Source organism: Panthera pardus, unplaced genomic scaffold (assembly GCF_024362965.1).
Source record: "Panthera pardus isolate Hobbes unplaced genomic scaffold, ASM2436296v1 HiC_scaffold_16, whole genome shotgun sequence".
NCBI classification, from domain to species: domain Eukaryota; kingdom Metazoa; phylum Chordata; class Mammalia; order Carnivora; family Felidae; genus Panthera; species Panthera pardus.
Window position 1 is genome coordinate 131,450,560 of NW_026526721.1, and position 25,237 is coordinate 131,475,796.

Consider the following 25,237-nt stretch of genomic DNA (forward strand, 5'->3'; position numbering starts at 1 on the left):
AAGGGCAGAGACAGTGGTGGGAAAGTATGACAAGTATACAGTAAAGGCTGAGTAGTTCAGCTTGGCTAGTGATTAGAATGTATAAAAGGACTTAACAGGAGCTAAGTCTCCATGGTTCTCATCCCCAGGGGACATTTTGAAATATACGGTGGTGTTTCAAATTGTCATAAAATCTGGGGATGCTACTGGCAGGAACCAGGAATGTTACACCTCTAACAATGCACAGTACAATCCTACACTATGAATTGTCCCTCTCAGAATGTCAATAGCACCTCCCTTGACTATCTTGAACACCAATTGAAGGACAGACTTTGTTTAATCTCTGGGGATAAGTCTGAATGCTCCTTTCTCCTGAAAAAGGCATAGGGTAACTTGAATTATTGTGCAGAAATATTCACTCCCTACACCTCACTTCCATGGGAGGAATATACTTCCTTACTCCATTGATGATGACGTAACTACATGACTTGCTTTGGCCAATGGGATATCAGCAGATGATGATTCAGAGGTCTTAAAAGTGCTTATGTAGTTGAGTTTTCTCTCTTGCACCTGTGTAATTACCACGGGAAGAATAGGCCCAGACTAGCCTAATAATCCCAGGAGGAAGATGAGAGCTATGGCGCGAAGCCAAATGTAGATCAACCAACCCTCAGACAAATCTCAAATCCGTGAATAAGCCCAGGTAAGATCAGCAAAGCCATTCAGTTGAGCCCAACAAAGATTAGATGATCCCCAGCAGATCTGAGAAAATAAATGATTCTTTTTTCTGGATGGCTTCTTAAGTGGCGCCATTGTGACCACAGTTAACGAATACAAGGTGTGTGCCTGAGGGAACCCCATTCCTCCTCCTCTTCCCCATTCACTGATGTGGAATCCCAGTACTGAATCCAGAATGCCCCCTTCTCTGTTCTTTCTCCAGAGTATCTGAGACCTCTTGGTGGCTCACACACATAGGGACCAAACCTTACCTACTACAGCCTCCTTCTCGGACTCAATCCCAAACTCAGTCTTCCCGGTCCCTTGGATCACCACACTCACATCCTGCATAATCTGTCTGACTCCATCTTGTCCTTGCATCTCAAATACAAGGGGTGGGGTTGCCATCCCCTCCAGTTCTCTCTGGACAAAGTCCTGTACACCCACAGACATGACTTTCACGCCTTTCTCCCTCAAAGTCTGTGCGGCCTCCCAGACCTCATCTTCAGATTTGCCTGAGGTCATAACCACTGCATATTGGGGAACACCCTGGAGAAACCGGCTTCCTGCTGCCTCCTGGAAGAAGGTCCGATGAAGGTATCGCAGAGCTTTGCCTGTCCTCCTGGAGCCACCCCGGAGCAAAAAGTGTCCGTGGATGTGCGCAATCATCTCATCCTGGGTCTGATAGGTATTGAGCAAAAATTCAGTGTGACCTTGACCGCCATACTGAGCCAGTCCAATCTGGTACTTGTCCCTGCCAACATCCAGCAGGCCAACCACTCTGGACATGAAATTCCGCATCCACTGGAAACTCGCCTGTGATGTGTTCTGTGAGGTGTCGGCAAGAAAGACCACATCTGCATAAGCCTCGGTGAATTCTGGAATGAAAGAGAGAAGAAGGAAAGAAAAGACACAGAGGAGAAAGTAAATCAAATCAAGATCGCATGAAAATTGGATACAAGGACGTGGGGAACATAAGAGGGAGAGGTCCGCTCTTTTTGTAACACGGAACGTATGGTACTCCCACCTCCTCCATGTGAGACTATCACAAGGCTCTCTCCCTCTCACACTCCACTTCCTTTGCTGTCTGCTTTCTTAGACGAAAGTACCTCTTACCTGTTCTTCCACCAATGAAAGAGGCAAGGGAAATGGACACATACAGAGCAGTTATTTTGTGCTAGCAATTTTTATACGTTGCCTGATTTAATCCTCATAAACCATCCTAGTAGGCAAGTGTCATCTTCACTGTACAGATGAGAACACTAAAGTGAAGAAGTGAAACCTGCACGTTGACACTCACATAACTAGAAAGTGGCAAAGGCAGGATCAAAAACACGGGTCTTCTAGACTTCCCCTGAACAACATGGCAGGATGTCCTTTTCTAGCTGTGAGAACAGCATTCATCCTTCAACCCTCAGGTCCAATGTTCCTTCACCCGGGAAGTCCTCCCAGGTTCCACAGTGATGGCAGCCGACTCCTTCTCCTGCCCTCTCACTACACTCTGTGTGTCCTGAATCATACTGTAATTACGTGTCTTGGTCGGAATATTGGATTTTGACATAGCTGCTTACCTTTTACCTTACCCTCCACTGCCAAGCACAGAGTCTGAAGAACACCTCCTGAGAAATCCTGCAGGATGTGGAAGTTTTCGGTGTCGAAGAGAAACTTCTCAAATGGCTCACTGGCTATTTTTTTTTGCAGTTCCTGAACATCCTGCACATTGACCCCTACCACATACACAAGAACTCCATATTCTTTTAACTTGTCGGCTGCCTCCTGGACTTCATCATTTGACTCCCCATCTGTCACCGGGATAACTATCTGAGGAACCCTGTCCTTGGCCCGGCTGCCAGCTGCCTCAGTGAAGTAGTCTATCCTGATAAACTCCAGGGCACTGCCTGTGTTTGCTCCTGTACGGTAGGGAAGATTCTGGATCTGTTCCAGGACCACACTCTTCAGAGGGTACTGGTTCAGCCGAAAGGCTGGGTAGATGTTGTCATTATACTGAGCAAGTCCCACTCGGACCTGATCACTGCTGATGCCAAGCCCCAAGACAACAGAGTGAAGGAAGTTCTTCACTTTCTGGAAGTTCTGGGGTCCAAGGCTGGCTGAGCTGTCTACTAGGAAGACAATGTCTGCCAGGACTGCCTCTCTGCAAGCTGCAAGAAAGAGGACAAAAGGCATGGGGGGTCTGTGGGGCTTCACTCAAAATGCTCAGAATCAATGGAGCTGAACAGCGTACAGAAAGGAGAGCAGTGCCAGCCAGACTACACTCCATGACCCTCAGCCACCCTAAATGACAATGCTCAGAGAACTGACAACATTCCCTGAGCTTTTCCTTCCTTCGACTCCATCATCTTCTGAGGCTTCTGTCCTGTTCTATTGATACCTCCAGTCTTAGAATCCATTTGGACAATCCCTTGAACCTCATTAAGAAGAAAAACCCTTTTATAAATGTAGCAGCGTGCTGAGAAAGCGGTTTTCCTCTTCCCAATGGCATTAAACTTCATCTCTACAAGTGTGCTGCTAGCAACAGGTCAGAAAGCTGGAATATACCCATGTATTCCATGATACATCTCATTATAGCTCCATCACTTAGGAGCCCTGTGCCCTATTTATCACTCACCTTTTTGAGACTCAATTTTCTTCCCTGCAGCACTGAAATCTTTATACCAGCCCTCACACTTTCACAGAGTTGTTTTGAGGATAAAATCAGATAATCCACTGTAGTACAATCATTAGTGCTCTGCCCAGGTCCTTTCGAATTCCTTTTTCCCATTTCTGGACACTGCTTTTTGGAGGACTTCTCTTCAGGTACTGGGGCTGCCTTGCCTACAGTATAGGAAAGCCTAGCTGAAGCATAATTTTTGTTCCTGAGTTCTCCTGTAGGATCAAACTAAAACTACCCTCTGTGGAACTTTTACCTGAGATCACATCCTTCCTTTCTTTCCTCTGCCTCTCCATCCTGCACCCCCCACATCCTTATCAATAAATTGTGGGAGCTCTTCCACAACAAATAATGTATAGCCAAATCCTTGCCTCAGGCTCTGCTTCTGGGGAACACAATCTCTGACCCTTGTTCTATTGGGATGGATCTGCTCTAACAAACCTGAGATCAGATCCTAGCTCTGCCATCCAGTTATGTTACCTTTGGTCTCAGTTGCCGCGCATGAAAAATGCAACTAACAATACCAATTGCCTTACATATCTATATAAGAGTAAATACTATTTGTCCTATATAGCATACACTCCCTTATGTGTCTAACAAAGATTTGCCTTACGTATCTACCTATCTGTCAGGTGAGCAATGTAAATAAGTTTGGCAAACTATATAGTACCCAAGCAGGATCAAATGGGTGAAAAATTTTAGCACTTCTTCTCATCTACCTACCTTATCTAGAAATCCCAAAATAATGAATAAGGAATGAAGGCTCTATCCTCTTATGGATTTTGATGAAAACCACTAAAAAGTTTCTCTTCCTCTGCTCAAAGGTCTCTGCTTTCTGATAGAATTAAGTAATTAATTTGTAGAGGATTTCTGCAAGTTTATGCCCATCACCACCAACGGAAGGACAAAGCTAATGACAGTTATGTCATCACAAGTAATGAGCACAATGCTTATCACCACGATGCTTATCACTTCTGAAGGACTGAGCACTGTGAGAAGCACTCGACTTGCACAATTTTACTTAATGCTTGCAACAACTCTCTGAGGCAGGTACTACCATCCTGGGAAGAAAATTTAGATTCCCAGAGATAAAGTAGCTTGTTCAAACGGACACAGTTAAAAAGTGGAGAACTGGAATTTGAACCGAGACCTTAGTTCTCCCTAAATTCATTCTCATAACCATTACATTATACCAACACGCTGGCAGTAAATTAAATAAGCTTCCTGGGGGATCTGCTGCCCCTCTCTCCTCCTCTGCCCTGCCCCCCATCCAGACAACATGGATAAGTTAATCTAGGCATAATAATATAATTCTGGGCACGAACATTCTTCCTTCAGAAATGGACTTACACTACATCTGTATATAGAACCAGCATCAGGCCCACAGGATTTATTTAAAAAGTTGCTAAGTCTCTGGTCAATGATTGGAGAGGAGCATAGAGCACAGATAGCTTAGTGAGACTGTAATACTAAAAATCAACATGCACACATATGGGAAATAAGAAGGATGGCGGGAGAGATGAGTAAGAGATAAAGGTTTGAGCTCTGTGACTTCTAGATCAGAAATAAGAAGGGGAAATCCTCTGTACCTGGCAAGACGTAGCCGGCAGGTTGAGCTGCCTTTGCCAAAGTATCACAGAGCCGTTGCCGCAGCTTCTGAGCATGACTGCTCAGATCAGAGAAGTTAGGGACAAAGGAGGCAAACTTCTCCACCGGACTGCTCGCAATCTCCCTGAGCTCGGTCAAGACTGCATCTTTGACACCAACGGTATAAAGCAGGACGCCTGCCTTCTTCAATGCCTCCGCAGCTTCCGGCACGTGGTCCTCAGATGGGCTGCTGCTGATCACCACGGCCACCTGAGGCACACCCTGGCTGGCCCGACTCCCTGCTGTTTTCTGGAAGTGGTGATCTAGGAGGAACTGCAAGGCCAGGCCCATCTTGCGGCCCCCAGACTTAAATTGAAACCTTTGAATGTGTTTCAGCACATCGCCTTTGCGGTTGTAGGTGGAAAGGAGGAATCCAGAACGAGGTACGTCGCCGTACTGAGCCAGCCCCACGCGGATGGTCTCTCTGCTGACATTGAAGCCATTCACCATGATGTACAAGAAGTTCCGCACGTCACGGGCATGTTGGGGGTTGATGATGGTGTCCACCAGGAACACGACATCTCCCACAGAGGCCTCCCTGCAGACTGGGGAAGAGAGTCAATTCAAGATAAAACATCACAAAATTGCCAGCTCCTGGCTGTGACTATCTCTCTCCCCATTCATTGCCTTTACACCCCGGAGATCTGCCTGCACAGCTCTTTGACGATAGCTAATATGCACGGCTTAGGCACACCACCATCCTCCCTTGCTGCCTCATGGCTACCCTCGTTCACCTGCCAGCCTCTGTTCCGTTTTAACAGACTCCTGACCCCTTCAGTGAGATCTCTGACCATGCCCCTCCACCCATCCCTTAAACTTAATAAAAGAAACCACCTTTCTACCAGCAGAGGATGCTGTTGGTACCTCACCTAGATCTCTGCTGGTGGGCACACCTATGCCCAGCTGCTTCAAGCACTACAGTTAACTGTTCCCCTCTGAGACTTTGTCCAGAGACCAGACCCTGGCTGAAAGGAGCAGCCACATCCGAAGACACCTGGAAAGTTACACTGCCCGGGTGGCCAATGTTCGATCACATGGGGATACAAACACCTGGCCGCCTTCCTTTAACTGAAATAATTCATGGTGCTATTTATGCTCCAGCATCTTCCATGGCTCAGGCCAAGGTTGCATTTTACCTGAGACTACATCCTTGCTCGGCTTATTCACCTCCAGCCTGTCTCACTTCTCTCTTTCCCTTATAGGTTTCTCCCTCAAAATAACACATTCACCAAATCCCTGTCCCAGGCTCTGCTTCTAGAGACCCGAACTAAGATCAGCTTTCCAGCTCTGACCTCTGGCACTCCCTACCTACCACCATCCCCTTTTAGTTTGACTCATGGCATTACCATAAGTGTGGCTCTCATTTGTCCTTTGGCTCCCTGAATTCAAGTCTGCACTGTACAACTACTTTTCCCAAACCCAGTTGTAACCCTGGGAACCATAATCCCAGTGGTGGTCAGACTAAGTGGTGATCCAGCTGGGCCCACCCTGGTCTCCAGTATGGAAGGGATCAGACACCAGGTGGCTGCAGGACTTGAGCAAAAAGCTAATCTTTCTGCTTCTCAGATTTCGTCTTCTCTACAATAAGGGTTTGACCAGATGACCTGGTTTCTTCCATCTCAAACATTACATTTCTGTGACAAGAAATAAGTACACAGATTAAACACAGTGCTTGTGTGGACCAAAAAAAAAAAAAAAAAAAAAAAAGGAAGAGGTGATTATGATCTACTCATCAGTGACCAGCATGACTTCTCCCCCATACCTCGCAATGTGATTATCTGTGATGATGGTAGGAGAACACATGAATTAGTGATGAGAGAGAAGAGAAACAAAAGCAGAAACCACCTCAAGATGTGTTAGTTTCAAGTGGCTGAAAAAGGGGGATGATGATCCCACACTGGTTAAACACATCTTATGTTTGGTTTTGTGCCAGGAAGAGGGTTTAAATACTGCCTTGGGCTGACCCTGCACTCTCTAGTTTGATCTCTCTGCCTTCTCCTTGTCTCTCTGCCTTATCACTTTGTTCTCCATGGTCCAGGCTCCTTAGCCTAAGTTCTCAACCTGCCACGTTCCCACTTGCTATTGCCTCCAACATACGATTCCATTGAGTTTCTTTCCATTGAGTTTCATTTCTTTTCCTTTCCCTCCCTCCCCTCCTCCTCCTGATAAATTCTCATAGAATCATGTTCTTTTATCTTGGTTTGTAATGCAACATTCATTAAAGTGTTTATTCAATTAATGCCAATCTCCCCAATTAGACTGTGGGCTTCATGAAAACACATACCATAACTTTTCTTTGTCCGTCACTCGTGTCTAGCCTAGAGTAATCACCCCAAAAATATTTAAGGAAATAAATACTTAGGAAGAGAAAAGGAGAGAGGGAGGGAGAAAAGGAGAAGGCGTCACTTACAAGAATGGAAATATTGAACATTAATGAAACCAAATAAGGGAATCAGAAAATTTTAGAGTTACAAATAATCTTATGAGATTATGCAATGAAATACTGTAGCCACCAGGTACATGTGGCTGTTGAACACTTGGAATGTAGCTAGTACAAATGAGAAACTAGATTTAAAATTTTCCTGAATTTTAACTTATTTTAATTTAACTAGTCATATGTGGCTAGTGGCCACTGTATTGAAAAATGCAAGTAGAGAATAATGAGTCCAATTCATCCATCTCACAGATACGGAAAATGAGACCGAGAAAGGCAAAGTAACCCATGTAATCAATTTAGAAACCAGGTCTCCTGACATCCGGTCCATACTCTGGACTGCCATAAAGATTAAACTAAAAGCCCATATTATAGAAAGGCAAAGACCCTGTAAGAGTTTAGGCAGAGAAGAGCTCATGAAGGTTGGTGTACCCTAGGGACACTAAATCCATTTGTCACTTCTAGATTCCAGAGTCCCACCTCTCAGGAGTTTGCCTAATCTTGGTCGTAAAGCCAAGTGGAGTCATGATTTCCGAAAAGGCAGATAATAAATGAGCTTATGGCCTTTTGAGCTTTATTTCCCCTTGGCCCTCCACAACGCACTGCTGTTGAGAGGAGAGTATTCAGTGAGTGCCCCAGGAAGGGCCGACTGGTTTGTCCCCCCTTAACATTTCTTTCAGAGGAGATCAAACACAGACCATGAAAGTATTTCCCTGATCATTCCAATCAGGAGAAACCTCACAGTTGTAGAATATTTCTTTTCAGACAAATTAAGTATTGGTTCCATCACGTGCACCTTGAGAGATATATTACATTTTCGTACATTGTTGCTTTTCTTAGCCCCTCCACAGGTCCTTTGTCATTTTAGAAGGTGTTTGAAACATGAAAAGACTGACTGTCACAGCTTCTGTCCACAAGAGAGAGGATTCAGAGCTGGAGGGAAAATTTAGAGAGCTTCATGTATTTTTCCTAACAAATAACAGTCTGTGTAATTATATATAAATATTTAAGCTTCAAGATTGTCTCAGTGGGGCTTTAGGCTACTTAACCAATCTTCTCTTCATGAGACTTTCATCGTGAAAAGTCACAACAATCTGTTCAAATAACTGCAAAAAAAATTGCAAAGCTGTCGCAAGTGTTCAGTGAAGCTATCCATCTTGTAACAACAATTACCCCTCAGAACAACTCTGCCCAAAGAGAGAAAGCAAAATGCAGAGTCAAGAGAATAGGCTTATATTTACAAAAGCATTTGACAGCCTGGTAATACATTCAGAATTAGAACATTTTTTCACATCTATTTTTTTTTGTCGTTTGAGGTTAAGCTTTGAAAACATCAAGTGCCCGCTGTTCACTAAAAGCTTCTAGGTTCTAAGCTCTACTGAAAAGAAGCATTTCCCTTTTGTTAATTATGAAGCTTCTGTAATATTTTCTTTTAGGATTATCACTACCGCTAGGTTCCCAGCAAGGTCATCGTTTTTGGCTTAGGGAATCCAATGCATTACCCATTCTCTGTGATTTGATGAAGCCAAAACTAGCTGCAAGAAAGATGAACTCCCAAAACATCTTCCGATTCTCCATTCTAGATATATACCTAGGGGGGAAAAAAAAACTTCGTAATTAAAATTATGTCTTCATACATTTAAAATGAGTATACCATACCATATGTTAATTATTTCTCAAAAAGTTGATTTATAAATAGTGTGTATACATACAAACATACATGTATATATATATGTCTCCATGTCTTTCCACAGACCAACAGAAACTTGATAAAAATAAAGGGATTGTTGCTACATTGTTTCAACTGTACAAAGAAGATGGCCTTGCTGACCCAACTCAGGAAGAATTTTGTAAACACCCAAAGCCTATACCTCAGACTTTACTGTTTCAAGTTGTCCAGATGCGGCTATAAAAGGATAAAGTATATAGGGCATGGGTTGGACTTCCATTTCACACAATGAATTCATTCGGTGGAACGTAAACATTTCTGGATGATTTTGCTTGTATTTTTATACAAGCACTGGATGACCTTATAAACATTCGTGGCATGCAGAAATATTCAAATATCGGAGGAGCACATCTGCCTGATGAATTCAGGCTAGCCAGAAAATGTTTTCTACGTTGCCAGGAGGAGAGCATCAGTGTCCTCCCTTCAACTTGGACTCATTTCCAAAGGCCTCCATGAAAATGATCAAGTCCCCAATTCCATTCTATTTTTTGACTCAAAGCAAGGCCATGTGTTTAAAATTAAGAAAATCATGGCATTCACATTGAAGGAGATTTCAGCTGGAACAAGGAATATCCCGCCTTTGTCTTCTCAGCCAGCTCCCCTCAGCATCCTCGAAGGTTAAAAGTAAGGATTCTTGAAGATAAACTGTCTGAGTTGGAATCCCAGACCCGCTACTTAATAGTTAATCTTGGGCAAGTTGCTTCACTGCCTGGCCCCTCTACCTCATAGCCTTGAAATCAGGAGTAAGTGAGCTCATTGCTGCAAAATGCTTCACCCATAACTGGCACAGAGAAATCACTTTCAGTGCTTGTTAAGTGAAATAAGTCTCCTTGGATGCCCACAATGTAAAAGTGACAAAGTATGGCCCCCAACTTGAGACTCAGAATCCATAGAAGCAGAGGAACACTAACACTCTGTAGTGCGCGTTCGTAAGGAAGTTATTTTGTTTTGTATGTTTTCATTTATATTTTTTATTTAACTTATTTAATTTTCACTCTCAATCACTGCTTTGTAAGTCACTATGCTAATATCTCTACGTTCCTCACCTCAAGCCTGGGAAAGGCCCTGCTCATCTTGTTCATGGAAATGGAGACATTGGTCCCCACAAAGGTTAAGTTGCATATTCCAGCCCCCTGGCCATGGACTGTCAGGTTCTATACCGGGTAACCCGACCCTGAGTGCAGTGCATGGCAGGAACTGAAACCCTTCAATGAAAATCGCTAAGCCCAGACTGTCACTCAACACCCCCCCCCCCTCCGCTTCCACCCAGAGCCCAAATGATGTAAAATGAAGAGCGATTTGCCATGGGGTAAAAAATGTGAGCTCAAGCCCTAAGTGTTAGCATCCACCAATTTGTCTTCAAAGACAACGGTTTTGTGTACAAAACACTGTATTAGATGCTCCAGATAATGGAATTACAAACCTGCTTTCACGTTTAGAGAACTGAACAATTTGGGGAGAGAAATGTTACACACCGGAAACACGAAGAAATTTAGGAAAGTTTAAACACGTACTTTAAATATATGAAAGAGTTTCAGATAGAATCTCATTTGGCCTACATCACTTTGCAGTCTTGGGCCCTTTAAGTGGGACAGTGTGTAAAAATTATATCATGATGCCCAGAAATCCCAGCTACCCAGCAACTGAGGTCCTCTTTCCAGAAAATGGAAGTGGAGCCATTCTGCTTCCCATAGGACATATTTCTACTATTCATGCTTAATTTACTCCTTAGAAAGGATTCAAGGATGTGAGACAAACACATCTATTTTATTATCTTATGCTAACAGAAAACACCGGGAGAAGCCTTGAACTCAAAAGAAGCCGGAAACCTTGATTTTCCTGTCAGCTTGACCATTGCCTTTGTGGACTTGAGCTATCCAGTTCACCTTTGAAGGTTTATGTGCCGACTCCCAAGGGCTTGGTGCTGATTTGGAACACCTACTACATTTCCCATGATATTACAAACACTCCCCAGGGTATTGGTCCGGGAATTTTCCAATAAGCACAAGTGATATAATTGGACTTCCCTGTTCCTCAGTCTCTACATCAACCTCCCACTAATGCCTCCTCAAGGAGACTAAGTAATTTGAGGGAAGGCACTTTCAGACTGTAAATATCCTCTTCCCCAACAAACGTTCATCTCACGGCAAACAAATGAATGCATGATCATAAAGAATAGACTCTTCTGATGGATTAAGGACAGTGTAAGAGTAAAGAGCTTCAGAGTCTGAAAGTGCCAGGAAGAATGATCCAAAATAAATCGGATGCATAGGAGAGAAGTTAAGATGGCCGAGGAGTCAGGAGGCCCTAGGCTTGCCTCATCCCTCCAACACAACTAGGTAAATATCGAATTTTGAAACCCAAGAAATCCATCCAAGGACTGAGAGAGCAAAAATGTACAACTAGAGGTGAAAAAACTGCCACCTCACGGAAGGTAGGGGCTGCAGAGAGTTGATTTGGGGGAGAGAAGAGCTGTGGGTGCTGCGATGGGGAAGGAGCCCTAACTGGGCAGAGAGTGCGAGAGTGAGGGAGAAAGGAGAGAGGTAGAAAGAGTGAAAGCATGTGCAGGCAATTGCACAAGAAAAATTCTTCCCCAGAACCGTGGACTGGGAAAGGGAGATGGGCTGAATACCGCCAAGTTCTTCGAAAGAGCGAAGCACAGAGCTTGAAGTTTTGGAGGTCTGTGCCGTTGCCTGGGTCACACGTGGTGGGCTTAGCAGTGCTGCAGGGGGGAAAGAGGGCAGACACCCAGGAGCAGGCAGTGTGTTCTGAGGAGACCCCGGGTCACACAGAGAGGAACAAGTCCCCTGTTTGGGTACATTTTGGAGAGGCAGCATAGCCCCTATGGGGGGCAAAAGTCTCCGTGGGCACCAATGAGCTGCCCCATTCACTGGAATAGGAAGAGAGTCACTGGCTGAGGGCAGTGAGCCATGGTGCCAGCTTTCTACTGCACTTTATCATAAACTCTGAAGTTCACGCAACTGAATTCTGGGGAAAGCCAGCACCCACCACAGCGCAGCGAGACCCTCCCCCAGAGGATCAGCATGGGTCAGCACTGCGCAGATGGCTAAAATGTGGAGTTCTGAAACCCAGCCACGTGCCTGAGATAAAACACAGGAGTGCTGTGCCACCTGGCAGTGGGCAACTCAGATGCAGGCAGAGTAAAGGTTGGGATCTGGCAGAAGCCAGGGACACAAGAGAGGTGATTGCTTGCTCTTCTTGTGAGGGCTTCCAGAAGAGTGACAGGTGTGAGATCCCCACTCCGGGGACAAGAGAGTGGGGCCATGCCTCTCACCAGTCAGCACTAACCAACTTCAGTGGGTAAAACAGCGCCACCAAGTGGAGGCTGGAGCCACATACACAAGTCTCCTACCACCTCCCCTCTGCGCCCTGCAGGTGCCTCACCTCTAGGGCAAGTCTACCTGAGAATCAGCAAAGCAGGCCCCACCTCCAGAAGACTAGCACAAACCCCTCACATGCACCAAGTCTACTGATCATAGGGTACTATAAAGCTTCAGCTCTAGGGAAATATTGTTATTTTTTTCCTTACAAAAAGAAAAGGCAATTTATTTTATATGGAACATACCTCAACATCATAAGGCAATATATGAAAGACCCACAGCTAATATCATTCTCAATGGGGAAAAAACTGAGAGCCTTTCTCCTACAGGCAGGAACAAAACAGGGATGGCCACTCTCACCATTACTATTTAACATAGTACTGGAAGTCATAGCCTCAGCAATCAGACAACAACAAAAAATAAAAGGCATCCAAATCAGCAAGGAAGAAGTCAAACTTTCACTATTTGCAGATGACATGATACTCCATGTAGAAAACCTGAAAGACTCCAGCAAAAAATTGCTAGAATTAATACATGAATTCAGCAAAGTTGCAGGATATAAAATCAATGTACAAAAATCAGTTGCATCTCTATACACCGATAATGAAGCAACAGAAAAAAAAATCAAGGGTTCAATCCCATTTACAACTGTACCAAAAACAGTAAGATACCTAGCAATAAACCTAACCAAAGAGGTAAGTAATCTGTACTCTGAAAACTATAGAACACTTATGAAAGAAACTGAAGAGGACACAAAACAATGGAAAAACATTCTATGTTCATGGATTGAAAGAACAAACATTGTTAAAATGTCTATACTACCCAAAGCAATCTCCACATTTAATGCAATCCCTATCAAAACACCACCATTTTTCACAGAGCTAGAACAAACAACCCTAACATTTGTATGGAACCTCAAAGACCCTAAATAGCCAAAGCAATCCTGACAAAGAAAAGCAGAGCTGGAGTCATCATGATTCTGGACTTCAGGCTATATTACAAAGCTGTAGTCATCAAGACAGTATGATACTGGCACAAAAACAGACACATAGATCAAGGGAACAAAATAGAAAATCCAGAAATGCCCCCATACTATATGGTCAACTAATCTCAACAAAGTAGGAAAGAGCATCCAATCAAAAAACAGACAGCCTATTCAACAACTAGTATTGGGAAAACTGGACAGCAGCATGTTAGAATGAAACTGGACCACTTTCTTACACCATACACAAAAATAAATTCAAAATGGATAAAAGACTTAAATGTGAGACAGGAAATCATCAAAATCCTAGAGGAGAACATAGGCCACAACCTCTTTGACCTTGACCAGAGCAACTTCTTACTAGACACATCACCGGAGGCAAGGAAAACAAAAGCAAAAATAAACTATTGGGACTTAAAGATAAATAGCTTCTGCACAGTGAAGGAAACAATCAGCAAATCTAAAAGGGAGTCTATGGAATGGGAGAAGATATTTGCAAATGACATATATGATGAAGTGTTAGTATCCAAAATCTATAAAGAACTTATCAAACTCAACACCCAAAAAACAAATAATCCAGTGAAGAAATGTACAGAAGGCATACATAGAAACTTTTCCAAAGAAGACATCCAGCTGGCTAATAGACACATGAAAAGACGCTCAACATCACTCACCATCAGGGAAATACAAATCAAAACCACGATAAGATACCATCTCACACTTGTCCGGTTGGCTAAAATTAACAACACAAGAAACAAGAGGTGTTGGTGAGGATGTGGAGAAAGGGGAAGCCTCTACCACTGTTGTGGGAATGCAAACTGGTTCAGCCACTCTAGAGAATAGTATGGGGGTTCCTCAAAAAGTTAAATTTAGAACTACCCTATGATCCAGCAATTGCACTACTAGGTATTTACCCAAAGGATACAAACATACAGATTCGAAGTGGTAGAGATACCCCGCCGTTTATAGAGGCATTCTCAACAATAGCCAAACTATGGAAAGAGCCCAAATATCCATCAACTGATGAATGGAAAAAGATGTGGGGTGTGTGTGTGTGTGTGTGCGCGCGTGCTCCATTTCACAATGGAATATTACTCAGCCATCAAAAAGAATGAAGTCTTGGGACATCTGGGCAGTTCAGTCAGTTAAGTACTGGACTCTATCTCAGCTCAGGTCATGATCTCACAATTAATGAGATGGAGCCCCACATTGGGTCTGTGCTGACAGCACAGAGCCTGCTTGGGATTCTCTCTCCCCCTCTCTGTGCCCCTTCCCCACTCATGCTCTCTCTTTCTTTCTCTCTCCAAAATAAGTAAACATTAAAAAATTAAGAAAAAAAAAATCTTGCCATTTGCAATGACATGGATGGAGCTAAAGTGTATTATGCTAAGGAAAGTTAATCGGTCAGAGAAAGACAAGTACCCCATGATTTCACTCATTTGTAAAATTTAAGAAACAAAACAGATGAACGTAGGGGAAGGTGGAAAAGAGAGAGAGGGAAACAAACCATAAAAGACTGTTAACAATAGAAAAAAATTGAAGGTTGATGAAGAGAAGTGGGTAGGGGATGGACTAAATGAATAATGGGCATTAAGGAGGGCACTTGTGTTTAATATGGGGTGTTATATGTAAGTGATGAATCACTAGATTCTACACTTGAAAACAATATTACACTATATGTTATCTAACTAGAATTTAAATAAAAATTTGAAAAGAAAAAAATAAGATAAAAAGGCATTGCTCATACATACACAAAACAAAAAAGAAAATAAATTCAGATATTATGATTATTGCTATTGTTACAATAAAATACAATACTGTAATTTTTAACTTGAATTAATGAAATTAGAGGAAGTAGAAAACCTTCAAGTAGGGTATCTACATTTTCATATTCTGTTATGTCCTAATTATTAGTATTAACGCAATTAATCACAAAAAATGACAAGTATTTTTAGTTAGTTGTAAATAAAGTACCAGAGCTGTTTATGGAAATACAATGGGAAAGTCAAAAGTTTCTAAACATTTACAGCTGTGCATATTTGTATTTACATTAATGAAGAGAAAAATGTCTGTAGCTTAAGGACTTAATACCTGTATTATATATACTATTTCCTGACGATGTTTCTATCTAATTAAGCTGCTGAAGGGGTTTTGCATTGAACATGTAGGGTCCGTTGTGAAGGAAAAAACAAAAAATAAACCCAAAGCGACTAAGTGGCATGCAATTGGGTAGGTCTAGCATAAAATGATACTGATTCTTTCTGAAAATAATTCTAATGGGTGTGGAGAAGAGAGATACTTCTCACAAAGTATGCTGAAAGAAGCTAAATAGTTAAATAGTCAACTAGAACAATCTATTTTTTATGTTTATTTATTTTATTTTGAAAGAAAGAGTGAGTGGGGCGCCTGGGTGGCTCAGTCAGTTAAGCGTCCGACTTCAACTCAGGTCACGATCCCGCGGTCCTTGAGTTCGAGCCCCGGGTCGGGCTCTGGGCTGATGGGTCGGGCTCTGGGCTGATGGCTCAGAGCCTGGAGCCTGCTTCGGATTCTGTGTCTCCCTCTCTCTCTGCCCCTCCCTCGTTCATGCTCTGTCTCTCTCTGTCTCAAAAATAAATAAATAAACGTTAAAAAAATGTTTTTTTAAAAAAAAGAAAGCAACAAAGAGTGAGCAAGGAGGAGGGGCAGAGAGAGAGGGAGAGAGAAAGAATCCGTAGCGGGCTCCACACTGTCAGCATGTGGAACCTGATGCAGGCCTCAAACTCAAGAACCTGTGAGATCATGACTTAAGCTGAAACCAAGAGTCAGACAATTCACTGACTGAGCCACTCAGGTGACCCTAGAACAATCTTTTTTTTTTTTTTTTAAGATTAATCCATTCAATTAAAATTACCTTGCAACCAACCACTATAGCAATAATTGATTCAGGGAAGAATCACCAAATGAAGCTAAAACCATCAGGTAGAAGCATGTTAGGGAACAAGATTTTAACACAAGTTTCAAAATATCTCCTAACAAATAACTTCTAAGTTAAAAAGGGTAAAAAAGTATGTTTACAAAAGAGGAACATGGTGGACATGATTTAACCAACAATGTTGGGATAAACCACCATCACATACTTCCTGAACTGATGTATGAGAAAACTCTACATCACTTATATGGTAGTTCTCCTCCAAATCCACGACTTAAATCTAATAAACAGTCAAACAAACCAAAACTTGGAGATGGTCTAAAAAACAACTGGCTTGTGCTGCTCAAATATATTTATTTTTATTTATTTTTTTTGTTTTGTTTTGTTTTAGAGAGAAAGAGAGGAAGCATGAGTGGGAGAGAGAGAGGGACAGAGGGAGAGAGAATTTTAACCAGGCTCCCCACTCAACACAGAGCCCGATGTGGGGCTCAATACCATGACCCTGGGATCATGACCAGAGCCAAAATCAAGAGTGGGATGCTCCATCCACTCAGTCACCCAGGCGTCCCCAAAATAGTAATGTCATGAAAAACAAAGAAAAGCTGAGAAACCAACTGAGGTTAAAACAGTCTATAGAGACATGAAAACTAAAAGCAATGCATGATCACGGATTGGGGGAAAAACGGCTATAAAGGACATAAAGTGAGATAATAGGTAAAAATTAAACATGGACCAAATATTATATAATAATTCTGTATCAGTGTTACATTTCCTGAGTTTGATCATTGTGTTGTAGTCATGTAAGAGAATGCTCTTGTTATTAAGAAATATACATAATATGAAGCACAGGGTCTTGGGGTCACCAACTTACTCTCCAATGTTCAGAATTATAATAATTCATAAAGAAACAATGTATGGTGATAATCTTATAACTTTTTCATTGAGTGTTTATTGTTTACCACATAATATGTCAGGCATATTAAAGAAATAGTTCTTTTCCTGGGAGGACTTGGAACCCTAGAGGAGAGGAAGAAATGGATGAATTGTAATACTGTGGGATGAGCAAAATTATATCGAAATCTGTACAAGGTGTTGAGGAACACAGTGGGTGATCATCCCTCTGCACTTGGTAAAGGCTTCAAAGAGCAGAGTTGAGACTTAAAGAAGGAGTAGAAATGTACAAGTGAGCAAGTGGAGAAAGGGAATTCCAGACATGGAACAGCATGAGCGAGGACTCAGAAGAGGTATTGGACACCCCAGGTAGAGCTCATCCAAGGCCCTGGGAGCTAAGGTTTTTGACCACAGGGGACCTGGTTAAGCCTTCTTGGAGCTCATACCCCCTTGCTGCACAGGCTCTGAGGGCATGCATCTAATAGAAACCTTTGGCTTTCTGAAATGCATGAACTCAGAAGGTGGGATATAAGAGGGGATCCGGGTAGAATTTCTCAGTATTCATCCATAAACTGCCTTAACTTCATTTAATTAAACCAGCAGTGTTTTATATACAAGTCTCCCTCACGGTTTCTATTCTCCCTCTATGGGTCCCTCAAAAATGAAATGAAAAGATGCCATCTCTAACGTTCTATGCCACTGGTTCTTAGCCTGAGCATTGAGTCAGAATCACCCAGAGGACCTGTTAAAACCCAACTTCCTGGACCCCGTCTCCAGAGTTTCTGATGTAATAAGTCTGAGTGGTGAGAATTTGCATGCTGAGTGGAATCAAGGGACCACACTTTGAAAACCATTCTTCCATGCATTTAGCATGCAGTGGTTCCCAACCAGGCAGATGTCTGCTCCACTGACTTTCAACAGCATCTCTAGCTCCACAGGGAAGAAAACCAGTGTCTCTTATCAATTACGTGGGGAAAGGGAAGAAACGATCAATTTAAAATGTTTTCTTTATATATACATGACTGAGAGGTAAGCAGAAGCTTCAAAATATTTAGATGAAAGATCCAATGCAAATATGAAAAATCAATTTAACACATTTTTCAATTTGCCTTCTAATTATACTCTATTCCCAGAAATAATGAAGAGCTATGTCCTTTCTTTTTTTTCCAAATTTTTCTGGTCATTTAAACAGGATTCTTTCAAGCAGTGTATACTTGGCTTTCTTACAAGATAGTCTTGGAGTATACCACATCTGGGCAACAGGAAGCTCCAGGAGGCAAACAATTGGGGGACGTGAACAGATTCTTCTGTACACATCACATTAGAATTCACACGGCATGTTTAATAGTTAAGAAAAACTAAAGGTTAGCCTTAACCTATTTCATAAACATTAACATTTGCTTCCGTGCCCATTCACAAATCTTATGACGGCTTGGATATATACACAACTTTGTTGTAAAATATTTGAGGGAGGCTGTGTCAAACATTTCAATGACAATTAATGTGTTATTAGGCTCTAGAAAGAAAAAAACCATAACAAGATGCAGAATCTTGGAGCATTGCTCCAGGGAGGGATAAGGATGACAATGTCAGAGTTCAGCAGGGCCCTGACACTCCCATCAGCTGCAATAATTTCAAGATCAGCACACAATTTGTGAGGTATTTAAAATTTTGGAAGTGAATAGCATCCCAGCTTTGGGGCAGTTTTTCTCTATCTTAGGCCCTTTTCATATCCTGATTCACCTAGTTTCCCAAAGTGCCTGGTTCATACATCACCTACACCATTTGCCGTATGTATTGCCGTCGATCATTTATCTACCCCACTGGGCTGTGAACACACAGAGAGAGGAGTCTCAGCCCAAGAAATCTTTGTAGTGCTAGCTACATTGTTGAAACGAATAAATCTTTCCCTTTTATGATCATTATTTAACATTTGAACAAACTGCTGAACGATTTAATCCAAGGAAAAAGAATATTCAAACTCTTACAACTGATGTGTAACTTATAAATTCCACCACCCCAGCGTTTCATGAGCTTGGTTTTGCCAGAGAGATGGGGATAACTACCCTATCTTTCTCAAGTATTTCATTCAGGAAGAATGCCTGCAATCCGCTAAGCAGATCAGGCCCCTCCAAAGACGGTGGGCAGGTCAGCGCACTCTGCTACTCCCTACTTCCTGTCACCAGGAAATGTAGAAAGAGCAGGTCATGATAGTGAATAAGGGCAAGATGGTCCTCTGCAATTGTCTGGTTTGGCCTCATATACCCTATCCATTATTTATTTCATGTCCTTTAAGAAGGTTGCTTCAGAATCTGTAAAGAAAGCATAGTATGGAGCAATAAAAAATTGCATAGAACTTGACTTTGAATGTTCTGGTTCAAGTTTCAACCCTGCCACGTTCTTGTTATGCAGCTTCTCGGAAGTCTCTTGAACTCACTAAGACTCAGTCCTGGCAGCATAAACTGTGCCTTCACCCCTTGACAGGGTTATTGTGGGCACAGCATAAGCTAATGGGGGGTAGCAAAAACTCTGGAGAAAGCTAGAAAACTTCAGAGGTTACTATCACTTTTGTCAAGCAATAATCTACAAAAGTCCAAAAATTTAGTACTTTGTCGCCTTAGAACCAAGCCTCAGAATTTTTATTCCAAGAGAAATGCATTGCTTGAACCAAAAGAGTCCTGGCTACATTTTCGCTTCATTATGTCTAGGAAATAATCACACTATGATGTAAGTGAGATTTTGGATAGTAACAGACACTTGACAGTAGTGAGAGAAGATTCCCTAAATCAGAGAAGTGGAGTACCAGGTATGACAGCAAGCTGGTGGTCACCTGGATGAGATAAGCTCTTTGTTTTTTGGGTTTTTTTAATGAAATTTATTGTCAAATTGGTTTCCATACAACACCCAGTGCTCATCCCAAAAAATGCCCTCTTCAATACTCATCAACCACCCTCCTCTCCCTCCCACCCCCCATCAACCCTCAGTTTGTTCTCAGTTTTTAAGGGTCTCTTATGTTTGGCTCTCTCCCACTCTAACCTCTTTTTTTTTTCCTTCCCCTCCCCCATGGGTTTCTGTTAAGTTTCTCAGGATCCACATAAGAGTGAAAACATATGGTATCTGTCTTTCTCTGTATGGCTTATTTCACTAAGCTCTTTGAAACCTTATGTTACGAAACCTTAGCTGTCCATGTTCTTTGAGCTTAATCTTTTACTGTTGTTTCCAGGGCTTTAGCTTAAAATAACTTAAGGGCCATTGAACTTCTCTTTGTATCTTTTTTGAGTTTCTGAAATAGTGTATAATAAAATGTTTAAAGACAAACTGAAAGAATATCTACTAAATGCAGTGACACAAACTTACCTGACCCTCAAAGTTTACGATATTTCTTAGAGATTCCAAGATGCCCTGACTAGGCTACAAACCTTCCTGAAGTTTATAGAATTATAAGTCAGTGTGGTTTCCCAAGTCTATCAGACTTTGATGATTCTGAATGTCATTATTCCTTCCCTTTACCTGGAAGGCTGCATACTACTCCTTGGCCCGGGACACATGTGCATGCATGCACACACGCAAACACACACACACGCACACACACGCACGGCAGGCTCTATTCACCTTTCAAAACCCAGCTCAGGTGTCACCTTCCTAACTCAAGCTTGATGGCAAATCACTCCCTGTTCTGTTCTTCCTCTGAAGTCTGTACATTTATTTCAATGAATTCTTTGGGATTTGTTAGGACTGTGTCTTTACTATTAATATATGCTCAGCACCTAGAACAGTTCCTTTCTCTGCTCTCTTTTTTCTTTCTTTCTCCCTTCCTTCCTTCTTCCCTCCCTCTGTTCATTTCTCTCAGTTCATGGCAACTGCAACCTTCTCGCAGCATGGACCCAAAGCCACGGAGCTATCATTAACTCCTCTCTCAGACACACCCCCTACATCCAACCTGCCAGGAAATCATGCTGGATCAACCTTTAAAGCTGTTTACACAGAAACTGATGCTCTTGTCATTTCTACTAACAGGCTGATTCAAGCCACCATCACCTCTCTTGCTTGATTACTACAGCAACCTCCATGGCTCGCCCTACTTCTAACCTTTCCCTCCGAAGTCTATTCTCAAAATATAACCAGAGAAATCCTTTTAAAACCTAGGTGACCTCTGCTCAGAGCCTTTCAATGGCTTCCTGTTTCATTCAGAGTAAAAAAACAAAATAGATTACAAGTTCCTATATAAACTGGCCCCCAGTTTTCTCCGACTCATTTCTCACCCTGGCACATTAGACTCGGATCACTTTGGCCTACTGGCTGTTCTTCAAATAAGCCAGTTATACTCACTGCCTAGGGTTTTTGTACATACTGTTTATTGTTTCCTCCATCTGGAATGCTCTTCCCCTCCTATCCCCATTTACTCACATATATCCCTATATACCCACATACATCTACACATACCCATATATATCTACATATATCCACAAATATCCACATATCTCCTAAATATCCACTTATGTCCACATATATCCATATATATTCCCACAGGTATCCATATATCTACATACGTTCCCATATGTTCCCATGTAACATTATATATCCCCATATATCCACTCATATCTATACATATATCCACATGGCTGATTCCCTTGCTTCCCTCAAGTCTTTGCTCAGGTATCACCTTCTCAGTGCAGTCCATCTTAGCCATTCTACTTAAAATTGCAACCTACCCTTGTTGTCCCAGCACACCCAAGCCCCCTTACCCTGCTCTGCTTTTCCTCTTTTCCTATCACCTTCTAACAGGCTATGTAATATTCATCATGGTTTTTATCAATTACCTGTAATCATGCCGCACCTTCACCTAGAATAGAAGCACTACGAGGAATCTTGTTTTCCATGACATATCCCCAGTGCTTGACATACAGTAGGTGCTCAAAAAAGATTCGTTGCATAAATTCATTTGTTCAGAAAAAGAATGATTTCCTGTTCTTAAGACAGAATGTTCTAAACAAAGATTTAGAGGCATTCTTGGGAAGATTGGTGCTCCCTAGGCTATTCTTTTTTGGTAAATGGAGGACTCAAAGCCAATTGGGTTCACTTTTATATTTTAATTATAATTCTATTTTTAATTCATTTGTATTAAAAATATAACCAGAACAAATAGCATAAAACTAAACATTTGGCAAATTTGTAGAATAAGTAAAACCAGATCACAGGCGTAGTATTGGAAGGGTCTTGGTTTAAGACCTTTGAGGAATCCAAAATGGAGCCAGTCTGCAACTACAACTGTGCCCAAGGAGGCAGGAGAGAGACGCGGCCAGAGGTGAACCTTTAAAAACTCACAGTCACAAAAATCCACTTATACAGTGAGTTGCTCAAACATAAAGACACAAGATTAGGTTGGAATGTTTGGGCAAAACAATTTCCTATAGGATCTTTTTACAAGCACTCATGGTGCTTTTATTTCAGACCAAAATATCAGGTAGATAATATTCGTTATTTCACTTTCTAGCGACTCTGTAAGGGACCATATTTACTGTTTCTGCAAAAATGCAGACAGGGCTTCATTGTTCTTGGTCAGTGATGGAATAAATGCATCCACAGACCTCTCGAGGCCTATTCCTATGAGCCAGAAACTATCAGACAAAATTATGTGATGGCAGACTACTTTCAAAGGCCTGTGGCATACACACTCTGGGTTGAAATAAAAAGGACCATTCTACATTTGCAATTCCCTGGGCTTATTTCGTAGCCTCTGAAGATCAATACAAAAGAGAACAAAAAGGTGCTAGATTTTTCTCCTGTACTCCTGTGGAATAATTCTCAGTCAATATGTGATTCTTCCACCCCACAGAAGTCATCCTGAATAGTTGTCACCATCACTAAATTCAGTGAATTTAAATGTGTAGGTATCAACCCCAGTGACCAAAAAATTATACATAAAATCTGAACCTGATCAATTTCACATTAACCTTTCTTGAAGTTCTTTATAAAAATAATCATTTTCTTCAGCTCTAGTAAATGATATGCATGCTGATGTACTTAGGGAGTTTACCGATGTTTCTAATTTAAAATGCATTTAAAAATAAGGTAGAGTAACACATGGCTAGAGGGATGATGTGAAAAAACAACTATATTAAAATGTTCATAGTGAATCTAAGTGGTGAGTATACATGTATTCCCTGTGAATTCTTTAACTTTTGCTGTATGTTTGAAATTTTTTATTAAAAATGTAAATAACCATCTCACTTGTTTCTTAAAACTGTGCATGGTAGTCAAATGAAAAGAAAACTAGTAGTGGAGTTTCATGCATCCTGGCAAACTAGGTGGAAGAAAACTTTTTTTCTAACTCAAAATTGCACCTGGCATTGTTTTGAGAGAGTCATTTTTACCTAAGTTTTATATCTCTACTAAGCCTGTTTATTCCCTGATTCTTTAGTGTTTTCTTCTTCCCTTCGCCTTATGATTCTAATACTAATCTCCATGTTTAAATTCTCCCAAAGATTTGCATCAGTGAAATAATTCATGAGACATCTGTGAGTCCCCATACATTGGTTTCCCCTTTCCACACAGATGGTAAATTCTGGACCCAATCTTAAAACATTTCACATTTTCCTGCTCCATAAAAGTTCAGAGTTACACGCCTCGTTCTGCCACAGTTTGAACCTTGAAAGTTACTCTTTCTCTGTGTGTCTAACAGAGATACCTTTTGGGTTTTTTCCTCTGTGTCTTTGTCCCTGTCTCAATTTCTCTCCATCTCTTTGCTATGCAAGATCTCTCTTTCAGTCTCTATCACTTTCTCCTCTGTTGGTCTATCATTGAGTCCCTGTCTCTCTCTGCCTGGAAGTGAAAGAGAAGCAGTGTATTTGCAAAAATACATAGAAACAAACTAGAGTTCCCACCTACCCAACTCTCCCAGGGAAAAGGAATTTCCTCCTACCTGGCAAAACCTTTGCAACTTGTTCTTTTAATTCCTCCTTCTTGTCTTCATCCCTTAAGAAGCTGTTTGAGCCTTGGGAATTCCCTAGAGCACAGGAAGCCTCAAGGGTACAAAGACACACCAGCTTTTCCGGTATTTAATACTCTCCTGGGAGAAAGGGAATGGGGGGGGGGTGAGGGGAGGAGCAAAAACGATGTTTATGATGACTGACGCATTGCTTGTTCTTATGCGTGCTTTATTGCCATTAAATCAAAAGGATCCTCCACTCTGTAAACACTGATCCTAAAAATGAATACAAAAAGTTCCCAGGGAGAGTATTCTCAAAAAATAGTAATAATAATAATTTTTAAATAATATAAATGAAACTAATCTTTTTCAAATTTAATTTAAAATTCCTAGAATAAAAATTAATCCTAATTATCCTTATTTCAATTATTTAGTCTCCACCTGAAGTCTGTAGCCTATGAGCCGCTTGAGAGCAGGAACAGGTATAATTCATCTTTGGGTCACTCATATCCCCTGGATATCCCCTAGCAAAGAGTCTTATACATACTAGGTCTCAAAACAGCAGATATAATGGATGGATGGATAGGTGGATAAATCAATGAACTGAACAATAGCAAACACTCCCTGCATTGATAACAAGGTAAAGCTCTTAGAGCATCTTGGATGCTCTAAACTAGCTCATACCAACCAGATTAGGGATCAGGATGGAGTCAAAGGAAATAGAGAAGTATTTTTGTGTGTGCATATACATGAGTTAAACAATTAAGCTGCTGTAACAAGAGACGTAATAACCAAGATCGTTTCCTTCTCACATAGTTCAGTCCAAGGTGTCTATTCCAGGTCAGCAAGAGGCTTTCCTCCACATAGTCATTCAGGGACCCAGGCTAATATTCAACATGTGGCACCTGAGGTTTCTGCAAGTACCACCAGGGTAGCCAGTGGGGAGGGTGAAAGAGCTAACTCTGCACACTGCCTCCTAAACAAGTGAGGCAGTGGTTGTCATAGTTCTTCCA

The 25,237-nt window shown here is 41.7% G+C and overlaps 1 protein-coding gene across 5 annotated transcripts in view; it reads right to left on the reverse strand.

Moving 5' to 3' along the window:
• LOC109258923 (collagen alpha-4(VI) chain-like) overlaps positions 1–24,338 on the reverse strand; it is a 121,580-nt gene extending 97,242 nt beyond the window's left edge. For all 5 annotated transcript variants that reach the window (XR_002076515.2, XR_002076514.2, XM_019436155.2 and 2 more), the window contains exons 1-4: positions 24,219–24,338; positions 8,948–9,036; positions 4,954–5,556; positions 969–1,574 (exon numbers count right to left, since the gene is read on the reverse strand). Coding sequence is in view for 3 of the 5 variants with exons in the window: in XM_019436155.2 (XP_019291700.2) it covers positions 969–1,574; positions 4,954–5,556; positions 8,948–9,023 (1,285 nt within the window). In the remaining 2 variants the exon portion in view is untranslated. The remainder of the gene's footprint in view (positions 1–968; positions 1,575–4,953; positions 5,557–8,947; positions 9,037–24,218) is intronic.
• Positions 24,339–25,237: the final 899 nt, after the last annotated feature.